This window comes from Egretta garzetta, unplaced genomic scaffold (assembly GCF_000687185.1).
Source record: "Egretta garzetta isolate BGI_Z169 unplaced genomic scaffold, ASM68718v1 scaffold81, whole genome shotgun sequence".
NCBI classification, from domain to species: domain Eukaryota; kingdom Metazoa; phylum Chordata; class Aves; order Pelecaniformes; family Ardeidae; genus Egretta; species Egretta garzetta.
The window spans coordinates 7,155,657-7,172,116 of NW_009258671.1; the positions used below are offsets into that span (position 1 = coordinate 7,155,657).

Sequence of the window (16,460 nt, forward strand, 5' to 3'; positions counted from 1 at the left end):
ATATGAAACAGGATTTTTCATATGAAACAGCATTTAAAATAATGCTGTGAAGTCTTTGGAAGATTTTCTTTCCAGTCTGAAACGTCTTCCAGAAGACTCTTTTTAAAGTTGATAGAGAATTAAGTTAACTCTGTCCATGCATACAAGTGTTAACACCCAACTTTGTGTCCCTTTTGGAAGTGCTAGCACTAGGCTGGCAGATCTCTGCTTCTATACATTAGCACCGATCTGGCTCATAGTAGCAGGATCTGCATGGCTGCTTCCTTTGGGAATAGAAATACCAGAATCGTGTTACATCCCAACTGTAATTTGCTAATTGATCACTCCAGGAGCAGAGGTGTGTGCAGAACAGAGGTGTACTGTTGGCATCTTCTCTTTCTTGGGAGCCTTAGCTCAGTGCTGCTGATGCCTTGCTCCCAGGCAGTGGATCTTCTCCAAGAACCTGAAGAGATTAGTGTGGACACTAAATGCACCTACAGCTTGCTTCATCTTCACAAAGAACCTACAAAAGAACCAATGTCATCACAGCCTTTTCCCATGACGCTAAAGTATGCTTTATGTGCTAGGAAAAATAACTAGTAAGCTGTATGTAATAGCACCATCTGGTGACTTCTGGCATATGGTGCAACAAAAATGGCTATATGATTGAGTTTTTTTCTGTTTTATGTACTTACTTATGCAAAAATAAATAGCACACATGCATATTTGTTAAGCTTAAAAAATGTATTAAAAGATTGTGTTAACCCTTTCACATAGGCATTGATTAGTGTCTAACATCGCTGGTTCTGGTGTTTTCTTTTATAGTCTCTCATCACCTTTGTGAACAAACACTTGAATAAACTGAATTTGGAAGTAACGGAGTTAGAAACCCAGGTAGGAGACTTTGTCTTTTTGTATGTAATCTAACTGTGTAAATTGCAAATCTGGGCCCTCTCTCCATAAAACCATGTTACGGAACTGTTTATCTTTGGGCTTGTTAATTTACGGGATCAGGGCTCTGTCTTTTTTAAGTATGAATGACATTCACTGATGCTTGCTTCCTTTACTCATGTTTACGTCTACTTCATATTGCTATTGATTTGTGTTACAAGGTGAAATTCTTGGATATTTAATAGGGTCATATTGACTGTAGAATATGGATGGATTTCAGGGCAGCTTGTCTCTTGGATCAAAGTGGAGTGCTGCAAAGCAGTTGCTATAGTTATGGGTGGATGGCGGGTTGTGTCTTTTCTAGCTGTGAGGGTTCATGATGAACTGGGGTAAGCTCTTAATAGCTGGCTGCCTGGGGCTCTCGGGAGGAGTGTGGACTGCAGTGTGCAGTTCATCACAGAGATATCAGTGCTAGCTTTGATCACATCAAAGTGGGACTGGAAACAATTTTGCTGTTGCAGCAAAGGCCTTCATATCCTTCTCTTTACCCTGCTATCTTGTGAGCACATGCACTGTGCTTGCTTCTCAGCAGTGTGGATTAATGACTCGGACCTCCTGTACTGCAGTGGCTTGACTGCCAGTGATATCCAGGTTAGTTTGTTTAAAGCTAGCGGACGTGACTGTCAGCCACCACCGTCTGCTCTGAGGAGTTCTCTTGTCTCTAGCACAGAAGTTGGTACCGAATATGCTTGAAAACCTTAAGTAAGTGAATTTCAGTCTCAGTAGGGTAGTTCTGACTTTACAGATAAAATTAAGCAATTTTCAGGCATGGGCTTGGCTAAGCAGAAGCAGCTGTTCTTTCCAGAGTTCACCGGATGGTTATCCTATTGTCCTGGCAAAAAAACAAGCATGGCATCTAGAAAATTATACCAGGAGTATAGGTAATTGGTTTGAGCCTGGCTTAGTTTAATATCCGTCATTCACTGCTATTTTATAGCTTTGGTGAAATAAATGGGTGACTGGATCTGTCACAAATTGTTACTTAATGAATCATAGAATCATTTAGGTTGGAAAAGACCCTTAAGATCATCAAGCCCAACCGTTAACCTAACCCTGCCATTCCACCACTAAACCATGTCCCTAAGTACCATGTCTGCCCATCTTTTAAATACCTCAAGGGATGGGGACTCGACCACTTCCCTAGGTAGCCCATTCCAATGCTTGTCAATGCCTTGGAAGTAGCCAACAATTTATTTTTGAAAAGGTTAGGGGAAGTCACATATGCCATATCAGGATCACAAGTGAGAAGTCTGTTAGAAATACATAACATTACCCACATTAGGCAGTAAGTAGTCATCCTGTCTGGTAGGAATACTCAATAGGATTGATGAAAGTATTTAGTATATTATTTAGTACTTACTGAAACTGTAAACAATCTATTTTGACTTGGGGGAAAAAAATTCTTTTGTGAAGTTAAACTTCCTACCTGTGACAGGGGAGGCTTAATTTCAAGTTCTGATTAAGGGCAGAGATTTGAATGCCCAACACACATGACTTAAGAGGGATTGTGGTTGAAATGACCAGGTACTGTAGTAGTAGGACTGGGAGTATATAATGTGTAAACACATTTTGCAGGAAGTTGTCTTTTTTTTTTTTTAATCAAAAAATCTTTGTTAAATACTGTAGTGAAGTTGGCAAGATTTCTCAAGCAAATAAAAAGAACGTGAGAAAGAGCAAGAACCTAGTAAATAGGTAACTGGCTGGAGATAAAGATGATCTTGTTTTCAGTCCCTGCCTATTCAGACCAAATGCTCTGCAGGACTAAAGAATACAAATTGTAGGTAACTCCCGGGTGAATTGCTTTTAATTTCTTCAGCTTAAAGCTATTTACTGATGTAAGTAATTTAAATAGTTGTTGGCACATGATATTGCATGGGTTAATGCTATAGCTATAGCTGATGGGCTTCCTTGTTTTGCTCAGGAAATGAGAGTAGGGGAAATAATGCTACCAGATGTAGGGAGAAAGCCTTGTATCCTGTGTTTTTTTTTCTTTTCTTTAGAGAACTGTCAAGAAGCAGCTATATCAACAGGCTCTTAAGAAAAGACTGATTTAGCTTGCTCAGCTGCGCTGGTGATAGATTGCAAGGGTGTAGGTGAATCCAGGGAGCAGATGAAACAAAGCCCTAAATGCTTGTTACGCTTGCTGTCAGTTCCTTGCTATGCCTGAAAGGAGCAGTCTGTGACTCCTGAACCATCTTACACTTCTGTGCTAGCAAATAACAGTGTTAGAAATCAAAGTATGTCATCTGGGCCAAGCATTCTTTGTTCTGCTTGTTTATGAATGCTTATTTGAAAACAAATGCTTTCACCTAGGAATGTCATCAGTATTTCTATTTAGTTTGCAGATGGTGTTTACTTGGTTTTGCTCATGGGTCTCCTTGAAGACTATTTTGTTCCACTTCACAACTTCTACTTAACACCTGAAAGTTTTGATCAAAAGGTGGGTAGAAACTCTAGGTTGTATTCTTTCGGCTTTGTTGCCACGTGATATTTTCCAGTCATTGTGTCCTTTCTCTTTGTGCCCAGTAAATCAGAACCTGGTATATTCTTCCTTTTAGGAGCTGTAGCAAAGATGCACTGGCTGTAACACTTGGTAGTTAATACCACTAAAAGTTGCTTGTGAAACAAATGGGTAAATTCCCCAAAGCTAAGGAAGAAAGGTATTCTGTTACTAGCATCAAACAACGCTATAAAGCTCATGAATATCTGGAATGAATAAATCAGGAATAAGTGCTTTGTACTGTATAGTACTTTGCATAATCAAAGTGATTTATTAAATTGTAGTACTGCCTGAAGTGTTTTTGTGTGCAGAGATGCTTTATTGTGCTGGACAGCAGAGCTGATGCCTGGCCTTGCCTAGTACGTACTTTGTAAATAGGCAAGAAAGACAAAAGATGAGAGATGGGAAGCTCTGCTTTAGCGGCATAGTACACACTGGGATTGATATGGAGATAGAGCTTCTTCCCAAGGTCACAGAATGTCACCCCTAAAAACTCTCCCCTCATCTCATTAGTAGCAGTTGCCTAATACCCATTAGTTCTTTTTCTGTAGCTTATTTAATGTTCCTACAAACCAAGCAAATAAATACCATTACTTGGTATGTAAATGAGATACTGTAGTAGAAGAGGTGGTACCTGGGCCATGATCTTTGGGTGATCTGGGGTTAGAAACTGTATGTTGAGTGCTCAAAAGTAACATGTTTTAGAGTTGATCTAAAGCCAAGGTGGATGTCCTGATCCTGCCAGGGAGGGAGCATGCAAAAAATTGCCTGTCTGAAGTCACTTTGTGAGCACAGACATCTGGTTCTGTGTCCAGTTCCTGACAGGATCATTGCCAACGTTGCTGACTTAGCTTGTCTTTTTTGGATATTTCTTTCTGTTTGTTAAGGAGTAAATGACTTGCTGCCTAACAGTGTCTTAGACAAAACGAGCTTTGAGGAAAAAGAGTGGATTCTTTGCAGTCTTGATTGTCTTACTCATAATCAGGGTATTAGAGATGGAAGGAGATTAAATAAGTGTTAGTCCCACACTTGCTTCATTGTCCTGTGTCCTTCCTACTGTTAACAAAGAGTGCTTAAGACATATTTTATTATTACAACCGAAAGTTTGCTTCTTTCTGCAGTTGTTCCTGGATATGCACGCGCATCTGTGTATATTCGGTGCCTGGTATCAGCATACTCTGAGCGTGGTTATGCTGGCGTAATGCATCTGTCCCCTGCTTTTTATTCTGCCAGGTTCTGCAGTGGAACGGATGCAGGTATTGCATTGTCTGAGCTGGAGCAGGAGATGGCTAGGTCAGGAGTGGAAGCATTGGCAAATATTAAAAGATTGAATGCTTTGTAAGGCAAGGGCTGTTTGAAATGGTGGGTTTTTCATAATGACTTCAGTGCAGTTTGTTGCTGTCAGGCACCCCTCAGCAAAAGTACATGGTCTCCAAGGGATGTGACTTCATCATTGGTACAATAACCCAGCTTTGCCTGGGTGGATCATATCAGCATTGCAAGAGGAAATTGAGCAGGACCAAATGAGTGCCGTTACAGACCCAGGCTAACGTGCCGAGCCTGTTGGTCCTATAGGTTATATAGGGTTTGTTGACTTCCTGAGGAGGTGACTTGTTGCTGTTTGGGAGATTAAAGGGGCTCTCTGAAGGCAGGAAGTTAGGGTCTGGTAAGAGGGGCTTCTTTAGGTGTTAAGTTTGTGGACAGGATGGGAATTAGTTTATTCTGAATGTTGTACACTCCACAGGAGCTTGATAGAGCAGTGGGAAAATGGATATCTATTACATCTTACACAAGCACTCCTTTATAGCTTTCTCTTGCTTTTTTATTCTAGTATCTTGAATTTTCACCCCTGTAGAAATGCAGGATGCTGAGTTGTAGCCAGTACCTGTTCAGTTATGATTTTGTGGTTTAAATTCATAAAGATTATCCAGTATTCCTGAAGTAATATTGTGATTTTGTGTGGAGACTCTGCCTTGAGGAAAGGGGATTTGTAAATCAAAGAAGGAGAGGTAGACTCTGTGTTTTTGGGAAAGGAAAATATACTTTCATCTTGAAAGTGATTGGTTTTGTCACAATCAGTGAGGAGGAACTGTAGCAGGTAAAAAGAGATTAATAAAGTCCTGAGCAATAAGCGCCAGTGAAAGGAGCCTTTCTTTCTTGTTGTAGGAGACCTTTTTATGCAGAACTCCCTGATTTTCAAGATGAGTAGTTTTAATTAAATCTCTCCCTCTTGCTATGTATCTCCAGAACTGTCATGTGCAGTAACAAAAATGCACAGAATTCGTAATCCAAATTACCTTGCTTAAATTTCAGTAAGTGTGGACAAGAAAGCTGCTCTGTAGATCTCTTTAAACGGTAATATTTGTTCCTCAAAGGAGAGATTAAAAGACACCCACTGTCTTGCATTTTGCCTTTTTGTCCAGTAAGCATGGACAAGAAAGCTGCTATGCAGATCTGAAACCATAATGTTCACTCCTCAAAGGAAAGATTAAAAGAAATACCCACTTTCTTCCTTTTTTCCTTTTTGTCCTTTTTTTTTTTTTCCTCTGACGTTATGTTCATGTATGATCCTTGGTGGCTTGTTCAGAAAGCTCTCTCTGTAGAGTTGTGCCTAGCTTGTTCACTGCATAATCTGTCTAGGAACTGCCACCACCAAGGATTTTTTGAAGCATGTGCTTCATTAGAGAGACTGAATTTGACTATTATCTCTGTTTTCAAGTAGAGGAAGCCAAAGCACCAAGAGACTGAGGGATTAGCACAAGGTCATGCAATACACAACCTGGCTCCTTGATGATGTGATGTTGATGTTTCTTGATATGCAGCTGATAATAATGCAGAGAAGACTGAAGTTGTTTGAAAATAATTCCATTAGTGTCCCTATTTCTTCTTTCTTACACACCCATATGTACTTTCTCATGTCTGTTCAGTTATGTCACTTCTGTGACATACCTTGTTGCCTGGATAGCAACTGATCCCTTGCCTTGTAGCTGGAAATGTTGATCTTGGGTACAGGCAGGAAGAACTCAACAAAATGCAGCTCTGTTGTAGTTGTTACTGGGAGGTCTCTGGCCTCCACAAGACTGAGATCGGGGCTTAATGGAGCTTCCTGGTTCATGTGGTACCCACTCACATTTTTACACTTGAAATTTGGAAATCTTAAATTACTTCCTTTGTATCAAAAAGCGAATATTTGCTCTACAATGATACAAGGTTTCCTAGTCTCTCATATGTACTTTCTGCCATGCTTAAACATGGAGATGTTTAATATTGATTTAAACAGAGTTATCATTCTCTATTTAAGTACAGAGAGAATAAAGCATTTTAAAATTTTGATTGAAGGTTTTTAATGCCTATGTAACTTTGAGATTCTAAACATTTTACCTCTTTCAGGTTCATAATGTTTCCTTTGCTTTTGAGCTGATGCAAGATGGAGGACTGAAGAAACCGAAAGCTCGTCCTGAAGGTATGGACGTGCCGTGTGGCTTCAAAATGTATATAAAGACATAATAGCAGGTGCATTTCAAGTGCGACTCCATTCGAAGACAGTAGCAATAGTACCACAAAGTGGAGCTGTAAATGCGCCCCTTCACAGTTTTCCAAAGGATTCATTGTGTCTGGGGTATATCCTTACCTGTGTTTCTTGTCTGGAATAGATTCACTGAGGCGTGCAAGTCTAGCTTTAGTGAATGATCCAGGAGCTGTTCAGTGCTGTGTTATAAATTCGACTGGTATTCTCAAAACCAATACAAGCAGGAACCTTTTCATAGTCTAATTCTCATAATTCTTACTGTTAGTGCTAGTTTCGACTCCTGTGATAAGATTTTGGTGACAGATAACTGAAAGGCTTTGGGTTTTTTTAGGAGAACCAATGCCAAACTCTCTCTTTGTGATTTATGTTGATTTGGGAGTCAGAATTGAAAAGTGTAAAAACTGAGTTTTTACTTTAAAATCTCTGAACCTTGAAATTAATTAATGATGAGGTCTGCATTATTGCTTGCACTAGGGGTAGAAAGAGGAATTAAAACTTCATGACTGCTAAATGAGCAATTTTTATTCCTGATGTTACAAACTACGTATGTGTTAGAGGCTTCCGCAGAGTAAAGAAAAATGAGGAGCCCCCAAGAAATGTTTGGCCTGACTTAAAATGAGACAAATTGGTGATAGTAAATAGATAAACAAATAGTGGAGCTGGTTATAGTGGGGAAAAAGGCAAAAGACAATATTAAATGCATATGTAGCCTGTCAGTGTTGTTCTTTTAAATTTGGGGATCAAAAGTGCTCCTGAAGAATTTGGCGAAACAAGACACTGACCTGGGAAAGTAAAGGAGTGTTCTGAGTATCGGAGCTGTGTCAGTGGGTATGTGAGGAGGACAAGGAAACTGGAGAAATACGAATGCGCAATCCGGAATGGCAGTTTCTTGAGTGGAAGGGTTAAAGAGGTTGCAGTAGGAGACCAGGTAAGCTAGATAAGCCTGTTTTGAGAGAGAAAATGTTAAAAACCTAGGAGAAGACTTCTCTGAAAGTTTGTCCTTTTTTTTGTTTTGTCTTCATCGGTTGATCTGACAGAGGTTACCTTCCCATAAGGCTATCTTATATCCTTACGCTATCGTGAGTGGTAGAACGCTATAGCAGATCTTTTGTTTGCTCCTGACAAGGTGTGTAGATTGAGTAAGCAGCAGAATATTTGAAATGTTTTGCTGATTGAAAATCTAATTATTAATAGAAGCTAGAGAGCCAAATTAGCTCACAGGACATCCCTTTTCGCTTTTTGCTGCTGCAGGATGTACGGTCTCTTGTGTGTATTCCTTCCTCTTCTGTGTGCGTACCTGTTGCCGGCAGCAGTAGTTCAGAGTTGTTGGAGTGAGTGTGCTCACGTGGCGTCTGCGTGGCTGGAATTGCCTGCAAAACTGACTGTTGGTCTTGAAAAGCTGCTCCTGTGGAGAGGACAGTAACACCCTGGGCTTTGCTTGTCACCATAGTTTCATCCAATCCTCTGTAGGATCTTGACAGTCAGTACAGTCATGTACATGTTTCTCAGAAGAAGAATTCATTTTGTCATAGACTCTGATGCTCTGCAAAAAGTTTTGTGTATGTATAGTGTGTTAATGCCATACTGATCTATTAATTCCTAATAGGCTGGAAAACCTGTTAGGTGAATCCACATCCTTTAGCATGAATTGGGAAGTAAAATGCCTCTTGAATTAGTTGTAGGGTTTTCATGTAAAACATTGTCTACAGCAGAACAACATGATTTTTATTTCTGTAGCCCATGCTTTCTGCAGTGCTTGCATGAAAGAAGTCTTGTTTAGTATTTTAGTGTGCCTTTGTACAGGTGATAAACAAAAATACAAGCATACAGGGCAGCTCCTCTTCTCTGTTCTTCCAGCCCAATTCAGTAGATTGAGCCAGCAGCAGAACTTGATGCTGAGTTATTGCAGCAAAAATATGTTCCAGTGGATTAATTTATTAGACTCTAACAGGGTTGTTATGGAGTGTGAAAGTTTTAAATGAATAGAATATTTGAAACTATTTTGGTGATTTATGGCCACTTTCAGTTAACATTTTATTAGTTTTTGTTGGTAATGTAATGACTGCACATGCTTCATCTTAAAATAAGAAATGGGAGGCTGAGAATATGCTTATTCCTGGGAATGCCTGTTAGGCACTGATCAATAAGGAACACGGTAATCGCCCACGCGGGGAGGATGCATGTCACACCACTGTGCTCTTTAAAGCAGGAGACAAAGGCATAGCAAGGTCTGAAAGTTAGGAAAACGTCAAACTAGAATTACAGTATAACTTTTGCAACAGCGAAGGTACTTAACAATCAGTCTGAATTGTCAAGGGATGGAGGTGGAATTTCCACCACTGGAAGATTTAAAAAGAAAAAAAAGAAAACAAAAAACCATGCGATGTTAAGCTTATTTTTTTGATCCAACCACAGCTTGGTTAGTAAGCTCAATGCAGGATTTCCAAGGTAGAGTTCTCTAAGGACTGTGCTGTGCATGAGATCAGACTATATGACCACAGTCGTTTCTTCTGACCCTAAATTTATATGCCAAATTACACTGCCAAATAAAAGAGCTAGACCTTCTTTCAGTGATGGGGCCTCCCATACCTCTCATTCCTCAGGGTAATGGCAGGGGTGATCAGCAGCAGGTACCTAGCCCAAATTGCTGTTGGAGATCAGCAGGAGTCAGCCTTAAATGCCTCCCTGAGGGCAGATGGACGGTGCCTGCCCAGCCCACTGCTGCAGATTTGGGCCCCCTTCCAGCTTCTGCTTGTGCTCTTTCTGGTGCCCTTAGCTCTTGCTCTGGCACTTGGCTGCCTCTTACTCCCAGCTGCTCTCTCCTTGGGATGTGCCCTGGTTTCCTGACTGTCCTTCTAGCTTCCAGCAATGTTTCTGCTCTACCCTCCAGACTTCTGTTCCTCTGCACTGGCACCTTGATCTTGATTTATAGCATAGGCAGTTCCTGCCTCTGAACTGATGTCAGCCAGAGGCGGGAACTGAACCCTGCAAGACTTGATCACACTGCTTCATGCCGTGGCAGCTGAGATGGAGGTTATGGTGGCTCAGGGAAAAGACCCATCCTGCTTTCAGTGGAAGGGTGAAGATGGGTGGCATGGGGAAAAGAAAACTGTTTGGGAGAAATGGGGCAAATGCACTACAAATCTCTAACTGCTACAGAGCTGACTGGGCAAGGTTTTTTTGATATTTTCATAGTGCCAGCACTGTTTTGTTTAATTGTTTAGCGAGCAAAAGTGGCTGCCAGTGTCAGTGGGTGAAATCTGCTGGTGGTTGTCTATTCTCCAGTTATTTGCCTTAATTTCCCAGCTTTAGGAATGAATGGCTGTTGCAAAGTGTTGTTTCCCATGGCTACATTTGCATTTTAAACCCATCTCTGAGGGAACTGGGTCTTGGTGCAGAGGAACAAATGCTGTTTCTGGCTATTACCTTACTGAGAATGCTATAGTAGTAAGCAACTTTCTGTGATACCTGGAAAACTTAAAAATATTTTATATTTCAGTCATCCGGGTAAGCCATCTCATTTTTTTCAGGGTGCATTACTTCACAGCAGTTAGGACCTTTCCTTTCCTTGTGGCAGCAGAAGATTCTTTTGCAGATGCAAAATACAAAACCGTAATTGAAATATGTAAAATAATACAGGAAAGAGGCAGGAAAAAAAGTTTGAGAGGTTACTGAAAATATCAGATGAGAGTGTTATTCATTATGGGGTGGGAGGGAAGGGTGGAGAGGTCCTGGCAATGATTCTTCAAAACAGACAGTAGGTGTTGCCCCTGGACCTCACATTAATTGTACTTCGTCTGTTGATTGTTTGCTGACTTCCTAGTTCTTTGAATGATTTTCTAATTTTCTGTTCTTCTTTACTTCTGCTTCCATATGTGTTGTTTACTGTGTGTGTTTTGCTTCCTCCTCCTCCTTTCTTACATCTTTTATCCAACCTTTCTTCCCGCCTCTTCAGCCTTCCCTGTGCTATGCCTCCCCTCCATAGTCCCTGGATTACATGTCTGTGGTATTTCCTGGCATTTTATTAGAGTAGTAGGTTGGGAGGTGCTAGCAAAAAAGCTTTTTGTTGAGAACTGTTCCAGACCTGTTCCCTGGCTTCGCATGGTAAGAAGATAACAGAAAACTTTGAGTCTGCTGAGAGAATTCAGGCTTTGTTTATTTGTGGACTGTATCATTGCAGAGTAGCAGATGTGTGAGGTTCAGTATCTCTCATGATGTGTGTGGCTACTTGTTTGCTGCTTCTGTGGCCAGTGAAGTCATTGGCAGTATTTCCCAAAGCCTTTATCCCAGGTGTTGGACAGAAGTAGACTTTCTCTGTAACCGGTTTTAGATGAGGGAAGGGAGTTATCTTTCCTCCATTTCCCAGAGAAGTTAGCTGTGACTGTATTGTGGTGAAGGTGTTTTCAAGTGCATCGTATGGGATGTTTAAAAAACTTGACTTGGGGAGATCAAAATTCTGTGGGTTTTTTTGTTGCTGATCCCACCGGCTCAGAGATGCGGGGACTTCAGTTCCTTTGAGGACAAACAAGGGAGAACAAAAAGCAAATTAAGGATTTCTCCTTTTCTTCCACAGATGTTGTCAACTTGGATCTGAAGTCTACCCTCAGGGTTCTGTACAACCTCTTCACAAAGTACAAGAATGTTGAATGATCCTGGAAGCTGCTGAGGTCTTCATCCTTCCAACCTCCTTAGGCAGAAATGATAATAAACACACCCTCTGCACGCTCCCTTTGTGCCTTATGCTATACTCGATGCATTCTTTCTACAGTTGATGTGGTCTCTCTGTAGCTGTTTGTATGACAATCCCACTGAAAATCATGCATGTGTATTCTCTAGTCACTTGAAAATGTGTAGATATTTCACACTTTTACCAGAAGATACTGTTGAGTCTGTTGTTTGTTATCATCAACAAATGTTCTTTTGCTAAAGGAAATATACCACTAACTAATAAGGGGCGAAAACGTGAGGCCTTCTTCATGGCTGGAGACTCCTTGATGCTATAATAGACTTTCTTTTGCATACTCCTTGGTTGCCACTGACATTTGATGATTTATCAGGCTTAAGCCTTAGCAGTAGGAAATCAGCATTGGAATTTATTTAGAAGCTGAGCCTTTTCTGTTAAGTAAGGTTTTTTATGTTCTGTTAGGTGGGTGGGACTGAGGGGAAGTAGAGGCACTATCTGAAGCTAATGGCAAAAGCTTCAGTTTTTGCATTAACCTCATACTACTCAGTGTTATTTCCATTCAGTGTTTACACAGAGTAAGTCTTGCAATGGGATGACCAGCTAATCTTTTGATGTCTATTTTTTATTTCATCTCCTTTCTAGGATAAATTTGGTTGCTAGACCCACTGTCATCTGTTAAGCAATGCAGCTTCAATCAGGTCAGTCAGGAGCTGGTGAAATAGGTGCAGGATGGATTAATGCATTTTGCCCCCAGTCCTTTCTGTAATGTACATGGGGAATAACGAGCCTGGCAGTTTAAAAGCTGACTCTTCATTTCATGTAGCTGAGTTAAAGGGTCAGATTCATTCCTATTGGAGTTATTGGCAGCTGTTCTGTTCTGGGGGTCAGGCTTTTATAAACAGAGTTTTAGGTATTTACTTTCCTAATGTGTAAAACTAAATTCCCGTATAAATAAAAGCTTGCCTTTACTTGTGGGTTGTGTTGGGCTATGCAAGGCATGCGGTATACATAGTGCAAGCTAATGGTTAGCACTCAAATGCTAAGCTCTTCAGTGATCAGTTATACTTTAAACTAATTTCATCGAGTTGTCCTGTGCCATCCCCAGAAATACTCCACTAGGCTCTGGCCTACTCCTGTAGTCTTTTAAGCTGTTACGGATTTTAGTGGGAATCCGTTTTAAAATAAGATTGCTAGATTTATCTGGTAGAGTCTAGTTACCTCATAGTACTTAACAGGTTTCATCTGTGGAGCTGTTCCTGGCTGGTGATGTGCAGGTGTAGCGATGTGTACAAGGAGCCTGTGCTGGAACATGAGCCGTAGATTTTTGAGGTGAGCTGTGCAAAGGAAATGGGTATGTAATTTCCAGAATAGATTATTTGTGGAATATGCATGCAATAGCACTCCTTTCCTTGGAGTCCATAGGGGAGAGATTTGACTACTGCTTTTACGTATCACAGCAGCAACTTTTCTTTTTTGGGTAGCCATGATTTTGTGCAAAACATGAGGCTGAGTGCCCCAAAGAGGAAGCGGGTAGCATTGCTCTGCTCCATGAGATCACTTGAGCCCTGTTGTAAGTAGGCATCTTTTTTCCCTAAAAGTGAATTTCTTATGCCAAACTTTATTTACCTTTCTGAGTTCAAGAGGAAACGTGCTGTTTGAAGGGTAAAATTTTACAATTGGGATTTTCTCATTCCCCCCCTTAAAGATTGGGGAATTTTTTTAATCTCTGAGGGAGAGAAATGGGCTTCTGCTTCTTTTGTTTTCATTTTTTTGGCTTCTGAGTTCTAGTATTTGATTTACTTGGGTCACCTATTCTCATATGTCCAAAACAAAGATGGAGGGAAATTGCCCTTTCTTTCCATTAAAAATTCAGATCTCATCTACCCTATAAGGTTCTGTGGGGAATCATTGCTTGTCTGTACTTTAGGAGGGAGCTGACCTCTCGCTGTTTACACAGAGCCTAGTACAATTGGACTTGAATTTTAGATGGGGCCACTAGACTCTACCGTGATGCTAGCAATTATTACAGAGGAGACTTGCAGAGGCACTAAGGCCTGGTGGGTCAGCTCTCCTGGCAAGTTAATGAAATTGGTCTAACTTGCATGCGGTGTAATAGGGGTATCGTGAGGCTTGGGAGGTGATTGAACTGAAAGGTCTCTCAAACTTTTAGTTTCATGCAGCGTTATTTGTGGGAAACAAGTCTGTTAAAGAGCTGTCATTCCACCCACCTCCCTTCAGCTGATGTGGAAGTGCCAGTGGTCTTGGTATTCTCTGAGATGCTGGGAGAGCCCTCCAGAGAACTCTAGTTTTTGAAATTGCAAGCAATATTAATATCAAAAGCAAGAAAGTAAGAAGAGGAGACATTTACAGCTGGCATCCTCATTGCACGTGAGAAGATGTGAGCATTCCACTAAGTTTTAGGACAGTCTGTGTTTTGTTCAATTAGGTGTTTCTGGTCAGTCTGCAGAAACCTGAGTCCCTCTTCTACCACATGAGGCATGGGTCCCTTTTAGCATTCCTTTGATTAACATCCCTGTCAGTCAAGACTGCAGGCTTGATGCCCTGGACAGATTGGGGGCGGGTGTCATACCCTGTTTTGTTATGTTTTTAAGTCTCTTGGTAAATGCTGCATAGGGAAAATACATTTTTCCTTCCTTAGCTCCTTGCTGTCTAGCCAGGCCACTCTTCCTGTAGATGCTGTATTTGTTGTTAAGCAGACTCGGAGCAGGGTGGATTTAACTGAACTGGAGCTTCAAGCAGTCCAGTTGACAGGAAGAGCAACATAGGTAAATCTTCTCTAAACACCTGCTTTTGTCGTGCCTTCCTCTTACATATGCATGATACTTTTTTTTCCTCTCAGAAAGATAAGTCAATGTTAAAAAAGTTATCCACGAACTCTTTGTGTTACTGGAGTTTTAGATACATTCCCTGTTGAGTTCATCTGGAATGCTGAATGCTCTGCAGCATTAAAATTTCCACATTTTTAAGTATTAATGAATGTGTGTCTTTTCCAGTCCGTACAACTTGCCTTTTAGGTGCATCTGCTTGACGTACTCCATTCCAGTGAGCTATTCTACCACAAAGCAGCCCAGATACTCCTCAGCTGCATCCTGTTTCTCAAGATGAAAAACCAAGAGTAGCAGATTTTTTTAAAATTGGTTTAAACTTCATAGGGCTTCTTACCCCTCTTACCCACACCCCATTGCTTTTAATATTAATGTAATTTTTAAGACTTTTTTTCTACTGTTTTTAACAGTGTGTACTCTGGATTTCTAACTACTAAAAACCAGCCTTGCAGATAAAATTCTGGACTTGTCATATGCTGGAGACATCCAACTTTGTGACAGGAGTTGTGTACTGTAAGCAAGTTACAATGCAATGCTATGTTTGCTAAAAATCACAGCAGGAGTGTTGTGCATGGTTTGTGACAGTTGTACTATTTATTCAAATAAATAAATGATGATCGCTTGGTTTTCTGTATCTTTTTTTGGCTAAATGGACAAGTCTGTGGGAAGAACTTTTGAAAGGTGGGCTTTGGCTGTCATCTTCATCAAGGGTCCTCGATATATGGTGATCTATGGAGACCTAGCAAAGCACCGATAACAGGTTTCTGGCCCTGGTACAGGTGATGGGACTGTATGGGCAGACACAAATAAGCTCTTCTGTAGGTTCCATCAGCCACGGGTTTTTTTGGTTGTGGGTTTTTTTTTGGTTTTTTGGTTTTTTTTTTAAATATTGCTCAGCTACTGGACCTGATGAAGTTGTTTACCTTTTTTTCTTCTACAAGAGAAAAGTAACTGAATTACACTCTCTGATACTGTTAGAAGTCTTAGGGCCCAGTTCTCCCACAGTGGTATAGGAGGGAAGCTGGGCATGCCGAAGCCAGTCCTGTATGTGTCTACAGAGCACTTGGGAAGCCCAAGTAAGTCTGGAGCGACACTATGTGCTCCCCGTTGCTCTGGTGTGGAGAGAGCATGGAGCAGCTCTCCGATAAAGCAAGGCCATGTGGAAAAGCAGGAAAATGCGTTATCAACATATTATTAACAATAACTTGTTATTGGTGGGAGTGCTGTTGATTCCTTGAATCGTTCTTTGGTGGCTGTTTTTATGTGAGGGCCAGGTGGGGGTGTGAGGGTGTGGGTGTGCATGAGGTGTGCTTTGGGAATGTACAGAACGACGTGGGCGTGGAAGATGGGCATGAAATCAAATGCAACTGTGGTATGGAATTTACCAGTACAGAAGAAGGGATGCTTTACTACAGAAGATGGGATACTTCGTACGCTGGTGGCAACATCAGTTTTTGGAGGAAAAAAGTTGCTTGTCCGTCACGTGTGTTTCAGACTTGTTCTTTTAGCACTGACACTCTGTATTGTGAATGAGGCTTTCAAGAACGAAGTGCTTCGAGTTGCCAATTGAAGTAGGAAGGGACCTAGTGATTACAGGTGGATTTCCCAACTTTTAATTCTTCTTGCTCCCTCTGCCTGCTGATATGAAACTGAATTTGTCCAAAGTTCCCAATAGCATCTCCAACTATACCTTCCTTTTGATTTACTTAGTACATTTCTAGGCTGTGGCATGCACTTCTGCACGGGTAAGAAGGTACTCCAGGTCTTTGCTAATTTGATGTATTGTCATGCTTATTATATGCTTAGAAAATACAGTTAAGTTTGCCCTTTGATTAAGGATTCGGGGTTAAGTTCTCAGTTACTAAGAATTCATGGCAGCTGGAAATCTGTTTTCAACCCACTTTCCTTGATCCCATTTAGCACCTCCCGAACTATCTGTTCTTGTCTATGGCATGGAGCTAAACACAGGAG

The 16,460-nt window shown here is 41.0% G+C and overlaps 1 protein-coding gene and 1 long non-coding RNA gene across 2 annotated transcripts in view; one reads left to right on the top strand and one right to left on the bottom strand.

Annotated features, from left to right (window-relative positions):
* The window catches only part of PARVB (parvin beta), a 50,226-nt gene extending 36,214 nt beyond the window's left edge, over window positions 1-14,012 (top strand). The window contains exons 10-13 of the mRNA XM_035888531.1: window positions 805-873; window positions 3,269-3,370; window positions 6,821-6,893; window positions 11,533-14,012. Of these exons, the coding sequence (XP_035744424.1) occupies window positions 805-873; window positions 3,269-3,370; window positions 6,821-6,893; window positions 11,533-11,609 (321 nt within the window). The 3' untranslated portion in view covers window positions 11,610-14,012. The remainder of the gene's footprint in view (window positions 1-804; window positions 874-3,268; window positions 3,371-6,820; window positions 6,894-11,532) is intronic.
* LOC118451655 lies at window positions 253-15,091 on the bottom strand. Its single transcript, XR_004841167.1, has 3 exons — window positions 14,006-15,091; window positions 6,512-6,522; window positions 253-263 (listed from the first exon to the last, which is right to left on the bottom strand). It is a non-coding gene; the product is annotated as an uncharacterized LOC118451655 (long non-coding RNA).
* Between the last annotated feature and the right edge of the window lie 1,369 nt (window positions 15,092-16,460).